The sequence below is a fragment of the Dreissena polymorpha genome, chromosome 16 (assembly GCF_020536995.1).
Source record: "Dreissena polymorpha isolate Duluth1 chromosome 16, UMN_Dpol_1.0, whole genome shotgun sequence".
Lineage (NCBI taxonomy): Eukaryota > Metazoa > Mollusca > Bivalvia > Myida > Dreissenidae > Dreissena > Dreissena polymorpha.
In genome coordinates this window covers 22,242,097-22,258,681 of record NC_068370.1, presented here as the reverse complement: position 1 = coordinate 22,258,681, position 16,585 = coordinate 22,242,097, and the positions used below count along the sequence as shown (strand labels likewise).

The 16,585-nt window shown below is 35.5% G+C and overlaps 2 protein-coding genes across 5 annotated transcripts in view; one reads left to right on the top strand and one right to left on the bottom strand.

Annotated features, from left to right (window-relative positions):
* Nucleotides 1-1,306, top strand: part of LOC127862220 (HEAT repeat-containing protein 1-like) — a 96,365-nt gene extending 95,059 nt beyond the window's left edge. For both annotated transcript variants that reach the window (XM_052401244.1, XM_052401246.1), the window contains exon 43: nt 1,104-1,306. In XM_052401244.1, the coding sequence (XP_052257204.1) occupies nt 1,104-1,192 (89 nt within the window). In that variant the 3' untranslated portion in view covers nt 1,193-1,306. The remainder of the gene's footprint in view (nt 1-1,103) is intronic.
* A 123-nt stretch (nt 1,307-1,429) lies between these two features.
* LOC127862226 (high affinity copper uptake protein 1-like) lies at nt 1,430-16,354 on the bottom strand. 3 transcript variants are annotated; one of them, XM_052401258.1, is made up of 5 exons: nt 14,207-16,354; nt 6,982-7,202; nt 5,243-5,318; nt 4,339-4,444; nt 1,430-3,653 (listed from the first exon to the last, which is right to left on the bottom strand). In XM_052401258.1, the coding sequence occupies exons 2-5, from the start codon at nt 7,159-7,161 to the stop codon at nt 3,296-3,298; spliced, it is 720 nt and encodes a 239-aa protein (XP_052257218.1). In that variant the 5' UTR covers nt 7,162-7,202; nt 14,207-16,354; the 3' UTR covers nt 1,430-3,295. The 3 variants fall into 3 exon arrangements, with proteins under 3 accessions (XP_052257218.1, XP_052257219.1, XP_052257217.1); XM_052401259.1 differs by lacking the exon at nt 14,207-16,354 and adding an exon at nt 10,583-10,791; XM_052401257.1 differs by lacking the exon at nt 14,207-16,354 and adding an exon at nt 10,401-10,789.
* Between the last annotated feature and the right edge of the window lie 231 nt (nt 16,355-16,585).

Sequence of the window (16,585 nt, the reverse complement as noted above, 5' to 3'; positions counted from 1 at the left end):
GTCCGACAAAAAAAAAGAGTAAAACTTTTTTTTATATAAAATGAAAACTTAACTTTGAATCAATTACACATATTGACTGGTAAAGGTTTATTTTACTTGGATAGATATTTTTACAATTAATTAGAACGGTTCATTGTTAACAAGTCGGGCAAAGTTGCTATCTGTGCTGATGACATAACAAACTCTTAAGTGCTATTTTCAGCACCAGTCAAAATCTTATATTGAGCTACACAACATAAGCAAAACACAGCAGTTTTTCATTGGAGGAAATAAAGTTTACTGGTTTCAATCCTTGTTATGATTGTAAAATGAAAGCGGTGAAGGATACAAACATCCCTTTTTCTTTGACCCTGTCAACATATGATGCAAAAGCAAGCATTTTAAGCAGCTGTAAAGTTTCACTGAGTAATGTAGGGTTGAATTTTGCTGTTTAAAATGCTTATTTAAAAAGAAATTATGAAGCTTTTCTTCACTTTGAATTGAAAGTTTAACCACATACTGTAAAACAACACATCTTAATTTAGTTATCATTTTTCTGTATTTTAAAGATGGTAAAAGAATTGTTAACTGCATTTTAAACTGATTAAAAGGTTTTTTCTCTGGTTTGCGTAAAAGAAGAACGAGGTCTTGTAAAATCTACTAAGGTCCCGTAAATTTCAAAAGTTACCGAACCTTATGTCCTGTAGGATTTTTTTGTCTTTCACATGGGTTGGCTAAAGGCTTAAAATTTAATGGAGCTTTAATAAATGAGTTTGAAGAAACAATGAATAACCAAAGGCCGATTGCTACAAGCATTTAATCACCAGGTCTTAGCACCAGGTTTAACCATGAAAGTTCTGTTTACTGTTACTGTTCTTTCAGGGTTATTTTAATATCTATAGAATGTTGTTGCAAAAATGCTGATAACTACAGAATGTTGTTGCAAAATGCTGATAACTATAGAATGTTGTTGCAATATGCTGATAACTATAGAATGATGTTGCAAAATGCTGTTTGAAAATAATCATATATCGGTATTTAAATAGACAAAGACAATAGATATGATAATAACGTTACCGGTAATCTTTTAACAATTGTAAAATCTGAGATGTTTTCTGTTTCAGATGAAAGTGAAGAAGTAGAAAAGAAATGCCATGAAGTGATAAGAGACATGGAGAAAACCCTTGGGGAACCCCTCCAGAAGTATTTTTAGATCCAAGAATTTTTAGAGGTTTTGTGTGGGGAAAATTTAAAGACTTAAGTCTTTGCTCAGCAATGGATATTATAACGTCTTACAGTTGGTGAAATAAAAAGTGGCAATCTGGTTCTAATGTGTTTTGTTTTATATTAACTTAAAAACTAAATATTTCAGTATTTAGTAAATGTTCTACCCAGCAAAATTCTTACATGCGTGATCTAAAATCAGTTTTGAAACACTTAAACAGCAAACTAATTCAGCAGCATTTTATTTTAAGAAATAAACAAAATGAATATCAAACATTACTTTCAAAACTTATTATACCACAAATATACACCATGAAGAGCTTGGAAGGCGTTTGTCCCTGACTGAAAGGTCTTGGTCACACCTTAAGCCGTTAAGGTGAAATTTTGGGTAGGATTCGGTTTGCATATCACCTCAACATGATAATTCATCATGCAATTTTACAATAACTAGTTGTTAAAGTTCACCAAGTGGAGACAGCATTCCAAGTGAACGATCCACGTCTTTATATCAAAGGTCAAGGTCATTCTGCAAAGCTAGTCAAGTTGTATGTCATGTAGGTCACCCACACTGCAACATCATTCTTCATCCAGCAATATCGTGAATAGACGATGTGTCATGCGCAAGACCCAAGTTCTTAGCTCAAAGGTCAAGGTCACACACAGAGGTCAACATAAAATGTGGTTATGGTGCAGCTGGTATGGAAAGGAACTCAATTCATTTGGCAAGTTGACCGTCTCTAGCCACAAATGTTCACCTGCTCAAATAGAGTGATAAAGCTTTGCAGACTGTAACTTACTAAATCGACCAGCATTTAAATAACAGACTCACGTGTGTACCGTTTGAGAACGTTTTGCAAACAAATGTCAAGGTCACTTTGTCATGTTTTAAAATAACATTACTTTCATGATGACTTCAGGTGTAGCCGACAGGAATCTTGGTCTGTATTTAGTAACGGTGAATTTGACTTTAACTTCACAAGCCCTTGTGAAATCCCAAATAAATTGATACAATCCATGACGTTTATGTACAGTTACATGACGATAGTTCATTTCGGCCTTGGTATAAGCCACTACCACCATACATTGAACAACGGTATTTCTTGAACCCACCAACACCAGTTATCCAGCGAATAAACTGTAGCTGATTGAACAATCCGTTGTTCGCTATTGTATTAACAGAAGGAATTGTAGTACCGCACTTTGGTGTAAACCCAATTGAACAATCCGTTGTTCGCTATTGTATTAACAGAAGGAATTGTAGTACCGCACTTTGGTGTAAACCCAATTGAACAATCCGTTGTTCGCTATTGTATTAACAGAAGGAATTGTAGTACCGCACTTTGGTGTGAACCCAATTGAACAATCCGTTGTTCGCTATTGAATTAACAGAAGGAATTGTAGTACCGCACTGTGGTGTAAACCCAATTGATAATCCGTTGTTCGCTATTGTATTAACAGAAGGAATTGTAGTACCGCACTTTGGTGTAAACCCAATTGAACAATCCGTTGTTCGCTATTGTATTAACAGAAGGAATTGTAGTACCACACCTTGGTGTTAACCCAATTTCGGTCTTCAAATCCAATGAGCTACCACAGCGAAGTAGTACATACAACTTAATCATGAAAAATCGCCATTTATAGAGGCACTTTATATATCCATTTTGTAGGATTAAGGGTTTAAACATGAATAATGAGGAAAAAACACGAGTTGTTATTCCAAACCCAAGCAGCATAAGGCGTAGCTACGCATGAAACATATGATTTACATATTATGTAAATTTGTGAATAAATGTAGATGGAGAACTGAAATATCCGGCAATTGAGTAAACAGTTCTACTTTGTTAGGTGAATCGTTATGATTTCTCGCTACGGAGACATTTTCTGGAAACTAGATTTTATTTCGTAAGCAAACAACTAATCAAAGCACTATTGCAAAATCTTAGGAGCAACTCGTTTTTCAAAATTAGGTTATAGTTTTTTACTGCAAGTTTGAAATAAACACAACCCATTCAAGTTTTTTAAGAGTTTTTCTTAGCGCACAGGTCGAGATGTGTATATATAACACCAACACTTCCACCGCTATGCATCAATCTCATTGGACGTCATTCTTATCGTAGTCTTCAATGCTGCAACCCCGACACGCACCGGTTTCGTTCCCTGGGATGCAACCTCCTTCCAAGGGCATTAACTCTTGGGAGGAGGGATTCCGCTCATATTTTAAGCTCTTCACCGCGCTCTCCCGGCATTTCTCTGCGCAGGACCCGGATGACGTTGGAAAGAACTCTTTGTGCCAAGCGAGCACAAAATAGCCAAGGGTAATCCCTAAGATTGTTACTATAAATATCCATACGTTGTATGTCATCACAGTCAGCATGAGGACATAGCTTACAATAAACTCGGTGACGTAGAGAATGGTCTGTAGGAAATGTTCCTTGCTGCGAATCGAATGCCTGTAACAAAATTCGGATATTATTTAGAATGACACTGGTTATTAAGTGATGAGTCGTACATGAAATTAGTTGTATAAGTTTGGCCACTGCCAAACTAAGAGATCATCGTGCTCTGCATGCATTTGGACAGCTACACATAAATATGTCTTTAAAATTATTGGACAGCTATATTGGAATATGCATGTATACTTATTTGGAAAGCTCTGCATGGATATGCGTGTATAATATTTTGACATGTATGCATGGATATGCATGTATACGTATTTGGACAGCTATGCATGGATGTGCCGTATAATCATTTAGACAGCTATAGAGGGATATAGGGTATATAACTTTTTGCGCGGCTATACGGGTATATTTCTGTATACGTATTTGAACTCACCGGCTACAGGTATATGCCACAATTAATATTGGCTTTAGAAATAGTGTAGCCGCTATACACTGACATGCCTGTAGAATTATTGCGACAACTTTACAGAGAACGATGTGCCGAAATAAGTATAAGGGGCGCTTTTCACTCGGAAATATGACGATCGATGTAGTAGGGTCTCCATAAAAGGGATATTCCATTGAAATTAGAACAGTATGGATACTGATAAACAGAGATAAGCCTTTTGAAGAGGCCCTTTTGATGAGATATAAGAAGATGTGAATAAAATAAAAATAAATGTCTAGCGGTACTTACAATTTACCCTTGTGATGCCAGTGCACATGTAAATACTGGCGGAGCCATTTGATGCCGGTGTACCCAATTGCCAATACGAGGGTGCAAAGGCAGGCAAGAAATATGTCTGCAAAGGTAACATGATTATTACCAAAATGAGGATGCAGCCATATAAATATGGTTAAACGATGAGCGAAAACAATCTTTTCATATTAAATACCAGATCCAACTGGTCTCAAATTCAATCCAAAGCTAGGAATGCATGTAAGCTACCGACATGCAAAATTTCGAAACCATACCAGTGTCAAAAATCAATATATTGAACCGAAAAAGTTTTTCAATTTAAAGAAACGGTGACCTGTATCTTAACTTAACTGGTTTGAGATGGAAGCCTAACCTATTAAAGGTACCGTCAACCACGAATGACGAAAAAAGAAAAGTTCTAAAATACCGTGTGTTTTTTTACAATTATTAGTTTATATTGATTAAAATATCACGACTTGTATATTACATTACTTGAAAAAAAAGTTCATATTTTCAGTATACATGTATATATTTAAGAGCATGGTAAATGGTCAGTATTACTATTTCCTCAAAAATATCATAACTAAAACGAAAATTTGCGAATCTGAAACAACTTTTTTTAATTTTGTCAATTTACCAAAACGTGATATCTGTTGGACGGCCCCTTTAACAACACTGCGTATACAAAAATGTAAATTATCTGCTACGTACAATACAATATTAGTATTCAAAGCAGTATAAACATTTCTAAACACAAGTCAGAAACTTGTCGAACGAATATATAAACTGCGAGAACTTATGATTTAAATTATTCATATTGTAACATTTAGAAATGCCGTTGTAACATAGAATTATGTATACCGTATATATGTGTACATGTACATTCAAAGTGGTAACTCACTTCTCGGGGAGTTAAGCTGCCAGTGTTGAAATAACATCGTGGCGACCTTTTCGATGTTGAAGAATGTCATGTGATGCTGAAAATAACAAATGAAAATATGATGAACACTAAAAGGCCCGGGTCTAGACGTGCGAGTCCTGGAAGTGGTTGGGGGCACAATTAGTCGGGGCGGGTGAGTTTAGCCTCAATGAAAGAACTATCCGTTCCTTCAAAATTAACATCAAAACTATCCCTTCAGTCCAGGTGCATTTTAACACTGTATTTATATTATGCCTTTAACTTCCATTCTATAATTTCAATTAAACGGTCAATTTTTTTTATTGCAAACTATAACAACACTAGCTGTATGATTTTAAAGGATTGGTTTTACTCTATTTGTTTCTTATGGCAGTTTTGTCGAATAGTGCTATTATTATAATCATAACCAGATATGTGCACATACACTGATAACCAAAACGAAGAATCTTTGGGCACCGACAAATCTACAGGGGACAAATAACTAAGAGCTATTATTCAGCCAAATATGGTCGCAGCCAACAAATCTTTTCTTAACGATCACATGCACTTGGAGACTTTTCTAACGCAACACGTATTCAAATCAATAGAGCACCCTTATTTTAGAGCGGATTTAATTGAAATTTTTACTCAGACTTATTCAATACATATCTAATACTTCATATAAATTTAATTGAAATTGCTCAACATTAAAATAAAAAACATAAGAAATTTAAAAAAACACGAAAAAGTAAAATTCTCAAAATCGTATATCGTAAAATAATAATGTGAACAGTAAAACGCATTATTTTACCGACCGGCTTGCAAAATTGCGCTCCTGAATATGCATGCGAGCCATATTGATTTTCTATATAATGTTATGTTTTCCTGGTGTAAAAACCCATGATGAAATTGAAATTAAATTGGAACTATACAGCGTTGTACTACACCTGGTGACTTTTCGAACGCAGCATTTTTTCAAACTTAAATATCTTAGTTATGAGGACATATTTCGATTTAAAATTGTACATGTGATAATTTGACTAGTTTGTGTAAGCAAACGATAAAATAATTCATCCGTGACGATCGGAGGCTTCAGCAAGTTGGGAAGGTAACCTGCAACATACCGATTGCGCTGTTGCGCTCCTGAAATTTTATACGAGACATTATTATTTTTTACATTATTTTTATGTTTTCCTGGTGTATCAACCAACCTTATAAAGACATTGAAATAAAATTATAATCATATCGCGTTTCACCATTTTTACGGGCAAAAAGATGAAACCACGCCTACCACATGTGCAAAAGTGCCCGATTGACACGAATGAATGATTTTAGCGTTATATTGCACAAATAAAGTCATATGATCACATGTGCAATTTTAAATCAATATCTTAGTTATGAGTTATTCAAGTTTGAAAAGTGTTAGAAAAATGTCCAAGTGTAGACAGTATCTATATGTTCCATAGTGGAAAAACTCGCCTAAGCTGAAATTACTTTGTAAACCATCATCTACAATTACACATTACGGCCATTGAGCTGTGAAAAGTTGGACGAGATCCACGCAGATAAAAAATAGTTCAAAACACAATATTTCGGATCAAACATTATGCCTCCCAATCGATGGAGCATAATGAATTAGTTTCAAATTAATCACAACGGTCTTTCTTTATTCCTTCTTAATGCGACGGTCGGAAATAGTTGTTACAAAACGTGTTGTAACCGATGCGATGAGTAAATCTTACCCCATCGTGTGCTCCGTGGTCGTGAATCGATCCGTGTTCGCTTACTCCGTGTTCGTCAATCACGTTGTACTCCGGGTGGTTGCTATGCATGTCGTGGTTGTCATGGTTACTGTGATCCATGTGGTTGTCATGGTTATCATGGTGCCCATGGTTATGCGTCATTGGAGTCGAGGTCGACATAGTCTGGTCGCCAAAAGTCAATCGAGCAAGCTAGCAGGTTACTGAAATTCATACAAAACGTTAATTGTAAAACAACAAACAACACGTCAACTGTAGTATGGCAAGTGAAGCGTAAATTCAAATGTGCGATTGTGTGGTGTTACAGGTCAACATAGCAGAACTGGACTCGAACTATTAAGTATAAAACTTAACCTCAAGAATTAAAATCGACTAGGCCAAAAAAAACATATTCACGGTTGCTGTCGTTTGAAAAGAAAAAAATATTAATCCAAACATTTAAGAAAACTAAATTAAAGCTGTCTCTTTAACGCAGCGGTTCATTCCCGCGTTTATCACATCGGCAACCCGGGTTCGATTCACTTCCGGCGCATGTGAGTGTGGTTGATGGTCACTACGCCAGAAGATCGGATACATAGGAGTGGTTGCCTAGCTGTACTCCGACTTCCTCCACAATGCTTCAGCAAAAGACTACATATAATGTAAGTTAAAATTCGTCCCAACGTAGGTTAGTTTAGCAAATTCATGAAGTAGTTGTGAGGGGACAAGACATCGGCGCGGAAGGACCTAAAACTTCGCAAATACAACCAGGGTCAACAAGAGCTGTTTCAAGACAGCGTGCTCGACTTATCGTCCGCATTGATAATTTACGTTTTATGCGGGTCATATAATGCAATATCCATAAAGGCGTATTTGAAATTAAATGTCTATAGTAAGTAGTGTATATCAACTAAAAGATGAACTTTTATCAATTTAAACAAGAAATTTGACCTCGCCAAGGAATTAATTTTTCAAATTTTTACAGATTAATTTAGGTGATAAAATAAGCTCTACATGCAAGATCTGCATTTTAGCTACCAAAACAGTCAAAAACAGGACACTAGCTTCGTCAAGACTAAAGTCTTGAAATCATTTGTCTATTTGAAGCATGTTGACCATTACCAAACTGGCTCTATATGAAATCCCAACCTAGGTATGCATGTAAGCTACCTATACACAAAATAACACAAAACAACTGAAAACACCTCCATCCAAACTTAAGTTATTGCGTGGAAATTCTTTTATATTTAAAGTAACAGTGACCTTTAACCCAGTGGTCGCACATACAATCAAAGGCTACATTAGCATGTAACCTACCTACACAGACAATCTCTGCAAACTGTTTTCCTCCTTACTGAAGTTACTGAACGCGAACTGTATATATCTACATGTTAACACATGCAGGGCTTTTTAGTTGGTCGCGTTAGCTGCCGACTTAATTTACAGACCTAGACCATGTTTTGCAAATCAAAATGTGCTTAGAAGCCTTAGCTACGCTAAGAACCGTAACTCACTATGCTAGGAAAGATTACCGCTGCCTGTCTGCACTGCAGACGACGAATGCTTATATTATGAGCGTCTGCTCTACTACTCGGTGAGTGTATTTACCAGCATGTAAGACGACATTGGCCAGTCTTGTGTTTATCATTGAAATCTGTACATATTGGCTGCTTTCAGGGAAAATGGTGTTTAATGCATATCAAATAAGATTAGCCTGTGCACACTGATTAGCCTGTGCAATGCGCACAAACTAATCAAGGACGACAACAGCGAACAACTTCAGTGCCTTCAGCGCTTTGATTTACAAAGGAAAGAGATCCTACCCTTTAGATTTTAAGAACAACCATCGCTTTAATAGCTAATTCAGGCTGCAGGATCACGTGACTGTCTGGGGTTCACAATTGAACGTTAATTGACGTAAACACACCGGTATGTGGTGCTTTTCTTCGAATAACATTTTTAAACATTTTTTTTCTTAAGAATTTCAACTAGTGCATAAGAGACAGTTTTTGTGCTGTGTATTGCAATGCAAATATGTAAAAAAAATACTTTATTTAATAAGCATGTGTTATTTGCCAAAAATATGATGTGTAACGCAATCTTTAACATGGTAATGCTGCACGCAACGTGAAACTTTGGTACCGATTTCAGACGTGTTCTGTGGTTGTTGTTTTTTTTCAAAAATCTTACGATATCGGTACAAAGTGCAAGAAAAACTGTCATGTGTGCGCTAAAGATGTTTGCAAATGAATTTCAATAACTTGAGATATTTGTAAAAAATAAGTTCTTAACGGTGTGTTTACATTCTGTCCAGCCTGTGAGTAAACCCTTTGAACCCCGTTGATCCTGCACCCTGAATTTGGGAAATAAAGAGGCTGGCGTAAGTTGTGATTTAGGAGAATACTGCATGATTTTAAAGAAACCTTTAATTGGCCTCTGTTTGTTGTAGCCAAACCTTAACTATTATAATACATTAGATCATACATGTATTGCAAACAGATGGGGGCTAGACGAATATCTTGGTCGGTAAATGTTCATTAAGACCGAGAACAAAATGTAAAGTATTCAGTATCAGTAGAACTAGTAGATATAGAGATATGGAGTAGCCGCACGCAAACGTTTACCAGAAGCATAATTCTGCTAATTGCAAGGTCGTAAAGGAGACATAATTCAGCTAAATTAAGGGTCATATTTATGGTACTTTGTCAGTGACCTCGCACAATGACCCCAAGTACATGTCTTAAGTTTTGCTTGATTACCTGCAGAAAAACAGTGATATGAACATGTTGCATGTTTACCTTAAATAAATCATTACGCCAAAGCCTACGGCGACAATTGGGTTAGTGAGTGATAGTGAGTAAAACCGTTTCATCGCAAGCTTAAGCAGAGATATCGTAATTTCAAATTATAAATATGACTTACATGTATAATTAATGGTAAAAAAAAGTTTTTCGACTGAAGAAAACTATTTTTCAACTTGAAAAACAAGTTTGCCTTTACCGTGAATCGAACCCGGCACCTTTATAACAAAAATACTTCCGCACTAGTATTGCAAAACCGGACGTAGTTAAAACAAGGTATTTAAAAGCATACTTGTAATACACGTATTTTCACAATAATCGATAAAAAATGTTGCAAACGCTTTGTTTTTTTTCCGATATTTATGATAAACGACCCGATACGTTTAGTGTTTTGCTTAGTATGGGAAGGCATTTCGCTTGTTTCAATGTCATGCATACATTTAATCTGTTACATTTTTCTGAAAATTGTAAATTTGCCAAACTGTGACCTAGTCCCTTTAGTGGTTAAAAGCAAACCAAGGATTCTCCTTACGATCCTACACTCGTGATAATGTTTTATCTGACCACTCATACAAGGGTTACAATCTTACACTAAAAAAATAAATATCCTCTGTAGCTTACCGCAATAGATGTTACAAGTATGTAATCACACTAGATACACTAGTAATTAATAATTATCCACCACAAAGAGCACTTTTGAATTCAGAAACGGCAACGGCCACGTTTGAATTACACACTGGGCGAATAAGTAAACAAACGGCTAGTTAAATCCAAATAAACATCATGAAAATGCATTGCCTTACAAAACCACATCCGGAAATCTTTAAGTTGTACTCTTATCTAGTACCTATCGGAGATCTGAGCCAACACAGACATTAACTTGTCTAGAAGTCTTATCTAACGTTCTAAATTGCCTTGTGCACAAATCAGTGAAGACAACTGACAGTTGTATTTATTTGAATAAGAATTTCACATAATTCATTAACGCAGAGTGGTTACAGGCGCTATTTATAATGACGGTATCTACACTGTATGCAAACGCTTAGACCTAGAAAATGACAGACTCATACACTAGCCTGGAGCAAGGAAGTGTTGTTTTATTCAACGATGAGTAGAGATAATACGGTACAGTGTTTACAATAATCGAATAGCTTGCACTTATGCAAACTACTTTAAATGTACATATGCCATATTCAACATTAATTTGTTCTCAAATTTTACACATGCACTTAAGTAAAATGAATGTGATTACTCTGAGAAAAAAAAACGTTAGCATTGTTAAAGTTTAGCAAACAATGCTATACATTCTCTGCAAACGCGCCAATAACGTTGTTATCTTTCACTTAGAAAATAAATCTTGATGTCCATCCGCAAGTTACATCGAAAATCGAGTAATAAATATGGTCAGTTGCAAGGCACATTTTGTTATATTTATAAGGTTGTGAAGTGTTGTTTTAAGGACGTTTTATCCCTAAAATGTCGCCAACATGACGTAGCCGTTTGAGCTGTCCTGACTGCATAATTTTCATTCGTTATGAAATTACGTACACAATTAATTACTTTATACAATGGTGTGTATGGTCCTTATGGACCAAATTACTCGAAACTCAAATAACACCTGGCTACGAATCAACTAGATTAAATTAAAAAAATAAAGCATCCAGTGGGATATTACATTCGATTAAATTGACGGGCTAAACAGAAACAAAACACCTGTTTCAAATGGTATTTACAAGTACGTTGTATACCGGTAACTGTTAAATAGCTGACAATGTCATTCTTCACATCTGTGACATGATGATAATTCACGAATTTGAAGAATTAGGCGAGGATTTGTAGAAGAATGTTCATTTACTACGAACAGCTTAACAACTACAGAAATAATTTCTTGAACTTCTAATCCTGCTCATTGTTTATAGATCTAATCCAATACAGATTTTCGTTCGCAGTAAATCGATCGAGATTTATGCATTTAGCAGACGACAGAATAATTGTCTCCAAGTTTTGACAACAACATCGATTTATTCAGCAGTTCGTGATTACACGTGATAATTATTCGCCACATTCCGATGTCGAAATTCCTTGTTCTTGGCACGTGTTATGATCCGCGCGTAGATATAATCTCAGTATTAACCACAGGTGGTTAGCGTGTGGCTATGATATTAATTAGTGAAAACATCATTTTGAATGATAAATAATCATATTATAACGAAAAATTAACTTTTCTGAAAAAAAATATTTCACTATCAAATATATATATAACAAGGTATGCAACTCAAAATCACCCCATAACGGGGTGCATCGCTTTGAGCAGCCATATCTTCATCAATTGTGCAGCGATTTTCACGATCTCGGTCTTATTCAGCGCAGAAATGAATTTCCTTTCTGGAAATGTATATGTCTTGCAATATTTTTACAAATGCTGGGTCAACTTTTAAGAAATAACACGATACACAACACGCATGACCCAGTTGACAGCACAGGTGGTTAGCGTGTGGCTATGATATTAATTAGTGAAAACATCATTTTGAATGATAAATAATCATATTATAACGAAAAATTAACTTTTCTGAAAAAAAATATTTCACTATCAAATATATATATAACAAGGTATGCAACTCAAAATCACCCCATAACGGGGTGCATCGCTTTGAGCAGCCATATCTTCATCAATTGTGCAGCGATTTTCACGATCTCGGTCTTATTCAGCGCAGAAATGAATTTCCTTTCTGGAAATGTATATGTCTTGCAATATTTTTACAAATGCTGGGTCAACTTTTAAGAAATAACACGATACACAACACGCATGACCCAGTTGACAGTGATCATGCTGTCTTTAAGACTGAAATCTTCACGGAGTAAAGGGCAACTTCCCTACAAAGTTCATGTAGTTCGATACCATAATTCAATAAAACGTATGAAAAAACATTATTACCGTTCTTGTCGTTACATTCTGCATCAAGACTAACTGTCCAGCGCCGTTTGAAACCTTTGTTTACATACATTTCAACTAACTGACATTTTAAACATACGAGTGATTTCATTGGTCCAATGCGGAGGTGTGTCTTTACAACTGGAGATTTCATTCATAAAGAATACATGATCACTGTCAACTGGGTCATGCGTGTTGTGTATCGTGTTATTTCTTAAAAGTTGACCCAGCATTTGTAAAAATATTGCAAGACATATACATTTCCAGAAAGGAAATTCATTTCTGCGTTGAATAAGACCGAGATCGTGAAAATCGCTGCACAATTGATGAAGATATGGCTGTTCAAAGCGATGAACCCCGTTATGGGGTGATTTTGAGTTGCATACCTTGTTATATATATATTTGATAGTGAAATATTTTTTTTCAGAAAAGTTAATTTTTCGTTATAATATGATTATTTATCATTCAAAATGATGTTTTCACTAATTAATATCATAGCCACACGCTAACCACCTGTGGTTGACAATGATCATGCTGTCTTTAAGACTGAAATCTTCACGGAGTAAAGGGCAACTTCCCTACAAAGTTCATGTAGTTCGATACCATAATTCAATAAAACGTATGAAAAAACATTATTACCGTTCTTGTCGTTACATTCTGCATCAAGACTAACTGTCCAGCGCCGTTTGAAACCTTTGTTTACATACATTTCAACTAACTGACATTTTAAACATACGAGTGATTTCATTGGTCCAATGCGGAGGTGTGTCTTTACAACTGGAGATTTCATTCATAAAGAATACATGATCACTGTCAACTGGGTCATGCGTGTTGTGTATCGTGTTATTTCTTAAAAGTTGACCCAGCATTTGTAAAAATATTGCAAGACATATACATTTCCAGAAAGGAAATTCATTTCTGCGTTGAATAAGACCGAGATCGTGAAAATCGCTGCACAATTGATGAAGATATGGCTGTTCAAAGCGATGAACCCCGTTATGGGGTGATTTTGAGTTGCATACCTTGTTATATATATATTTGATAGTGAAATATTTTTTTTCAGAAAAGTTAATTTTTCGTTATAATATGATTATTTATCATTCAAAATGATGTTTTCACTAATTAATATCATAGCCACACGCTAACCACCTGTGGTATTAACAACACACGTGAATCTTAACATTCGAGTTCTTGAATATCGACACCATAAAGAATGAAAGCTCGTTTGAAAACTGGCAATGCATCAGTACTTGATGCCTTATTAACATAACTTCTAAACGTATGATTTAAACCTGTACAAAAGGTTAAGTGAATCGAAATAAGCAACGAGTTCTGCATGTTATATAAATGTACATGTATATGTTTTCCCTGTCTATTGAGTTTTGTTAAAAACAAACACAAGTTATAATAAATTGAACCTAGACATACACCATATGTTCTTAATCTATCTCATCTCCGTTTTACTTTAATATAATTGAAATTAGGAATCACCTACCTAGCTGTTTCTCCGGGTTCCTAAATAGTCTCTGTCTTGAACTATCGTGCGTTTCCTTCTAAGTTCTTCACAGAAAACTTGTATGCACAAATAGCGCTCACGTATAACGTTATAGATCTAAACACTTAACTTCTAAAGAGCAAAGCACGTCCAAAACATATAAATCTTCAACAATACACCATTCATTAAAATTCACATCAAACAACTCTAGCTTTGATTAAGGCCACTAATACCTGCTATGGATAACTACATTTACAAAAGAGCCTGTTTGCTTTATTTAAGTACTGTACATATCGATTTTCTTTTCCATTGCGATTGTCACCTTGTTTTCCAAAAGTTTTAGACACGGTTACCTCCCCTGAATGTAATAGTTACAAAGATCGACAACTGTTTACAGCGTTTCAGCAATTTATCCACGGTTAATTCCCTTGGAATAGCCTGTTCATTGTTTCTTCTCTTTTAATAGGACGCGATGGTTAATTTGCAATAAAGCACATTGACAGAACAAGCATTTACAAACAAATCACAAAGCTTTCATAGAGCAATTACACAATTAAATTATATATAACCAGGCTCAGTTGATTATAGTGGTTCTTTTCAAGAGGAAAACACATTGAAATCAATGTTGCATATTAAGGAAGGTCACATTAACAATATTTATGTTAATCAGCTTAGTCCGTTTGACAGTTTAAATCCATATCCGTGGAGATCACATAACATCAGTTCCAAATACATCTTATGACATCACGTTTACATGTATGGTGCATATCGCGGAACTTCACTTTGACATTCATGTTGCATATTAGTCTGTCACTTTGACAATTATTTCATAATTCAGGTGAGATCACTTTGACATTTATGCTGCACACCAGGAATATATCTGTTTGGCATTACAGATGTTCCTCCAGGCGGATGACGTTGACATTAATATTCTTGATCGAACTGACGTTAAGTACGTGTTTCATCAAGGAAAATCACTTTGATATTAATGTAGTACATACGTAGTTATCACTTTGACATTAAACGTGAATATACGCGGTTATCAATTTGACATTAATCTTGTCCATACGTGGCTATCACTTTGACATAAATGTAGTATATACGTGGTTTCTACTTTAACATTAATCTTGTACATTCGTGGTTATCACTTTGATATAAATCTTGTACATACGTGGTTACCACTTTGACATTAATCATGAACATACGTGGATATCACTTTGACATTAATCTTGTACATACGTGGTTATCACTTTGACATAAAAGTAGTATAGACGTGGTAACAACTTTGACATTAATCGTGTGCATACGCGGTTATCACTTTGAAATTAATCATGTACATACGTGGTTACCACTTTGACATTAATCATGAACATACGTCAGTGTCCGACAAATCCATTGCCCGGAGCCCGGGGGCTACCGAAATTTTTCATCGGGCTACTGAAATTTTCCAGCTCACGCCCGCCGGGCTACTATAAATCTATAAGAGCGGTAGCCCGATTTATTGACAGACATACGTAAAAAAAACACGCTGACCATGTGTTTGTACACTGTGTATTGCGTATAATCCGATAACAAAGTGCAATCAATTATCTAATCAGCCACCGATCACTTACGATAGGCCTTTTGTCGATTGTAAACAGTAACAGTGTATTTTAAGCATCCAATCAGAATCACCATTTGTCGTCTGCTAATAATATAATGAAAGCCGGCAGGATAGTTTGCGCACATGACGCAACGTCGGTTCGCAATTTGGAATTCTTTGTTTTAACTGCGACAATGAGTTATAGCCCGAACATTAAAGAAATCAAAGCAATAGCGGTTTCTTCAAAACTGTAACGAAACCGAAAATGAATATTAATTACAACGGTGTGAACGCGGTTAACACCTGCTAATTAGTTTGCATTGTCAATTAATGATTGGATTAAAGGAGCGACTGTTAATCGATAATCCCATATATGCCCCGATTTATATTTTTAAAACCAAATTATGGGTGGGTAATATAGACGATAAGAGTCATAAACACAAACGTTTGAAAATTTCGAAAGTGTCAAATGAATTTCGGCATATTGTTCTATTTAAAGATATGATGAAATAAGCTCCCAATCAGGACCGTTGTATTGCAACATGCGTAAATCACCTGACACGGTTTGCATGCTTCGTGTACAGCTATTTGAGGTTACAAATTCTACATTAAATAAATGAATTTCTTTGTCCAGATAAAATGCGCGCGAAAATAAATTGGCGTGGGTGTATTTATTTGTAAATAAAAATTTCGTAGCGGAACATTTAACATTGAGAACATTTAATTTCCATTAAACGTTTCGTTGTGAATTTCAACTTAAGTACCGGGCTATCTCGCGAATTATTTGGCATTGACAT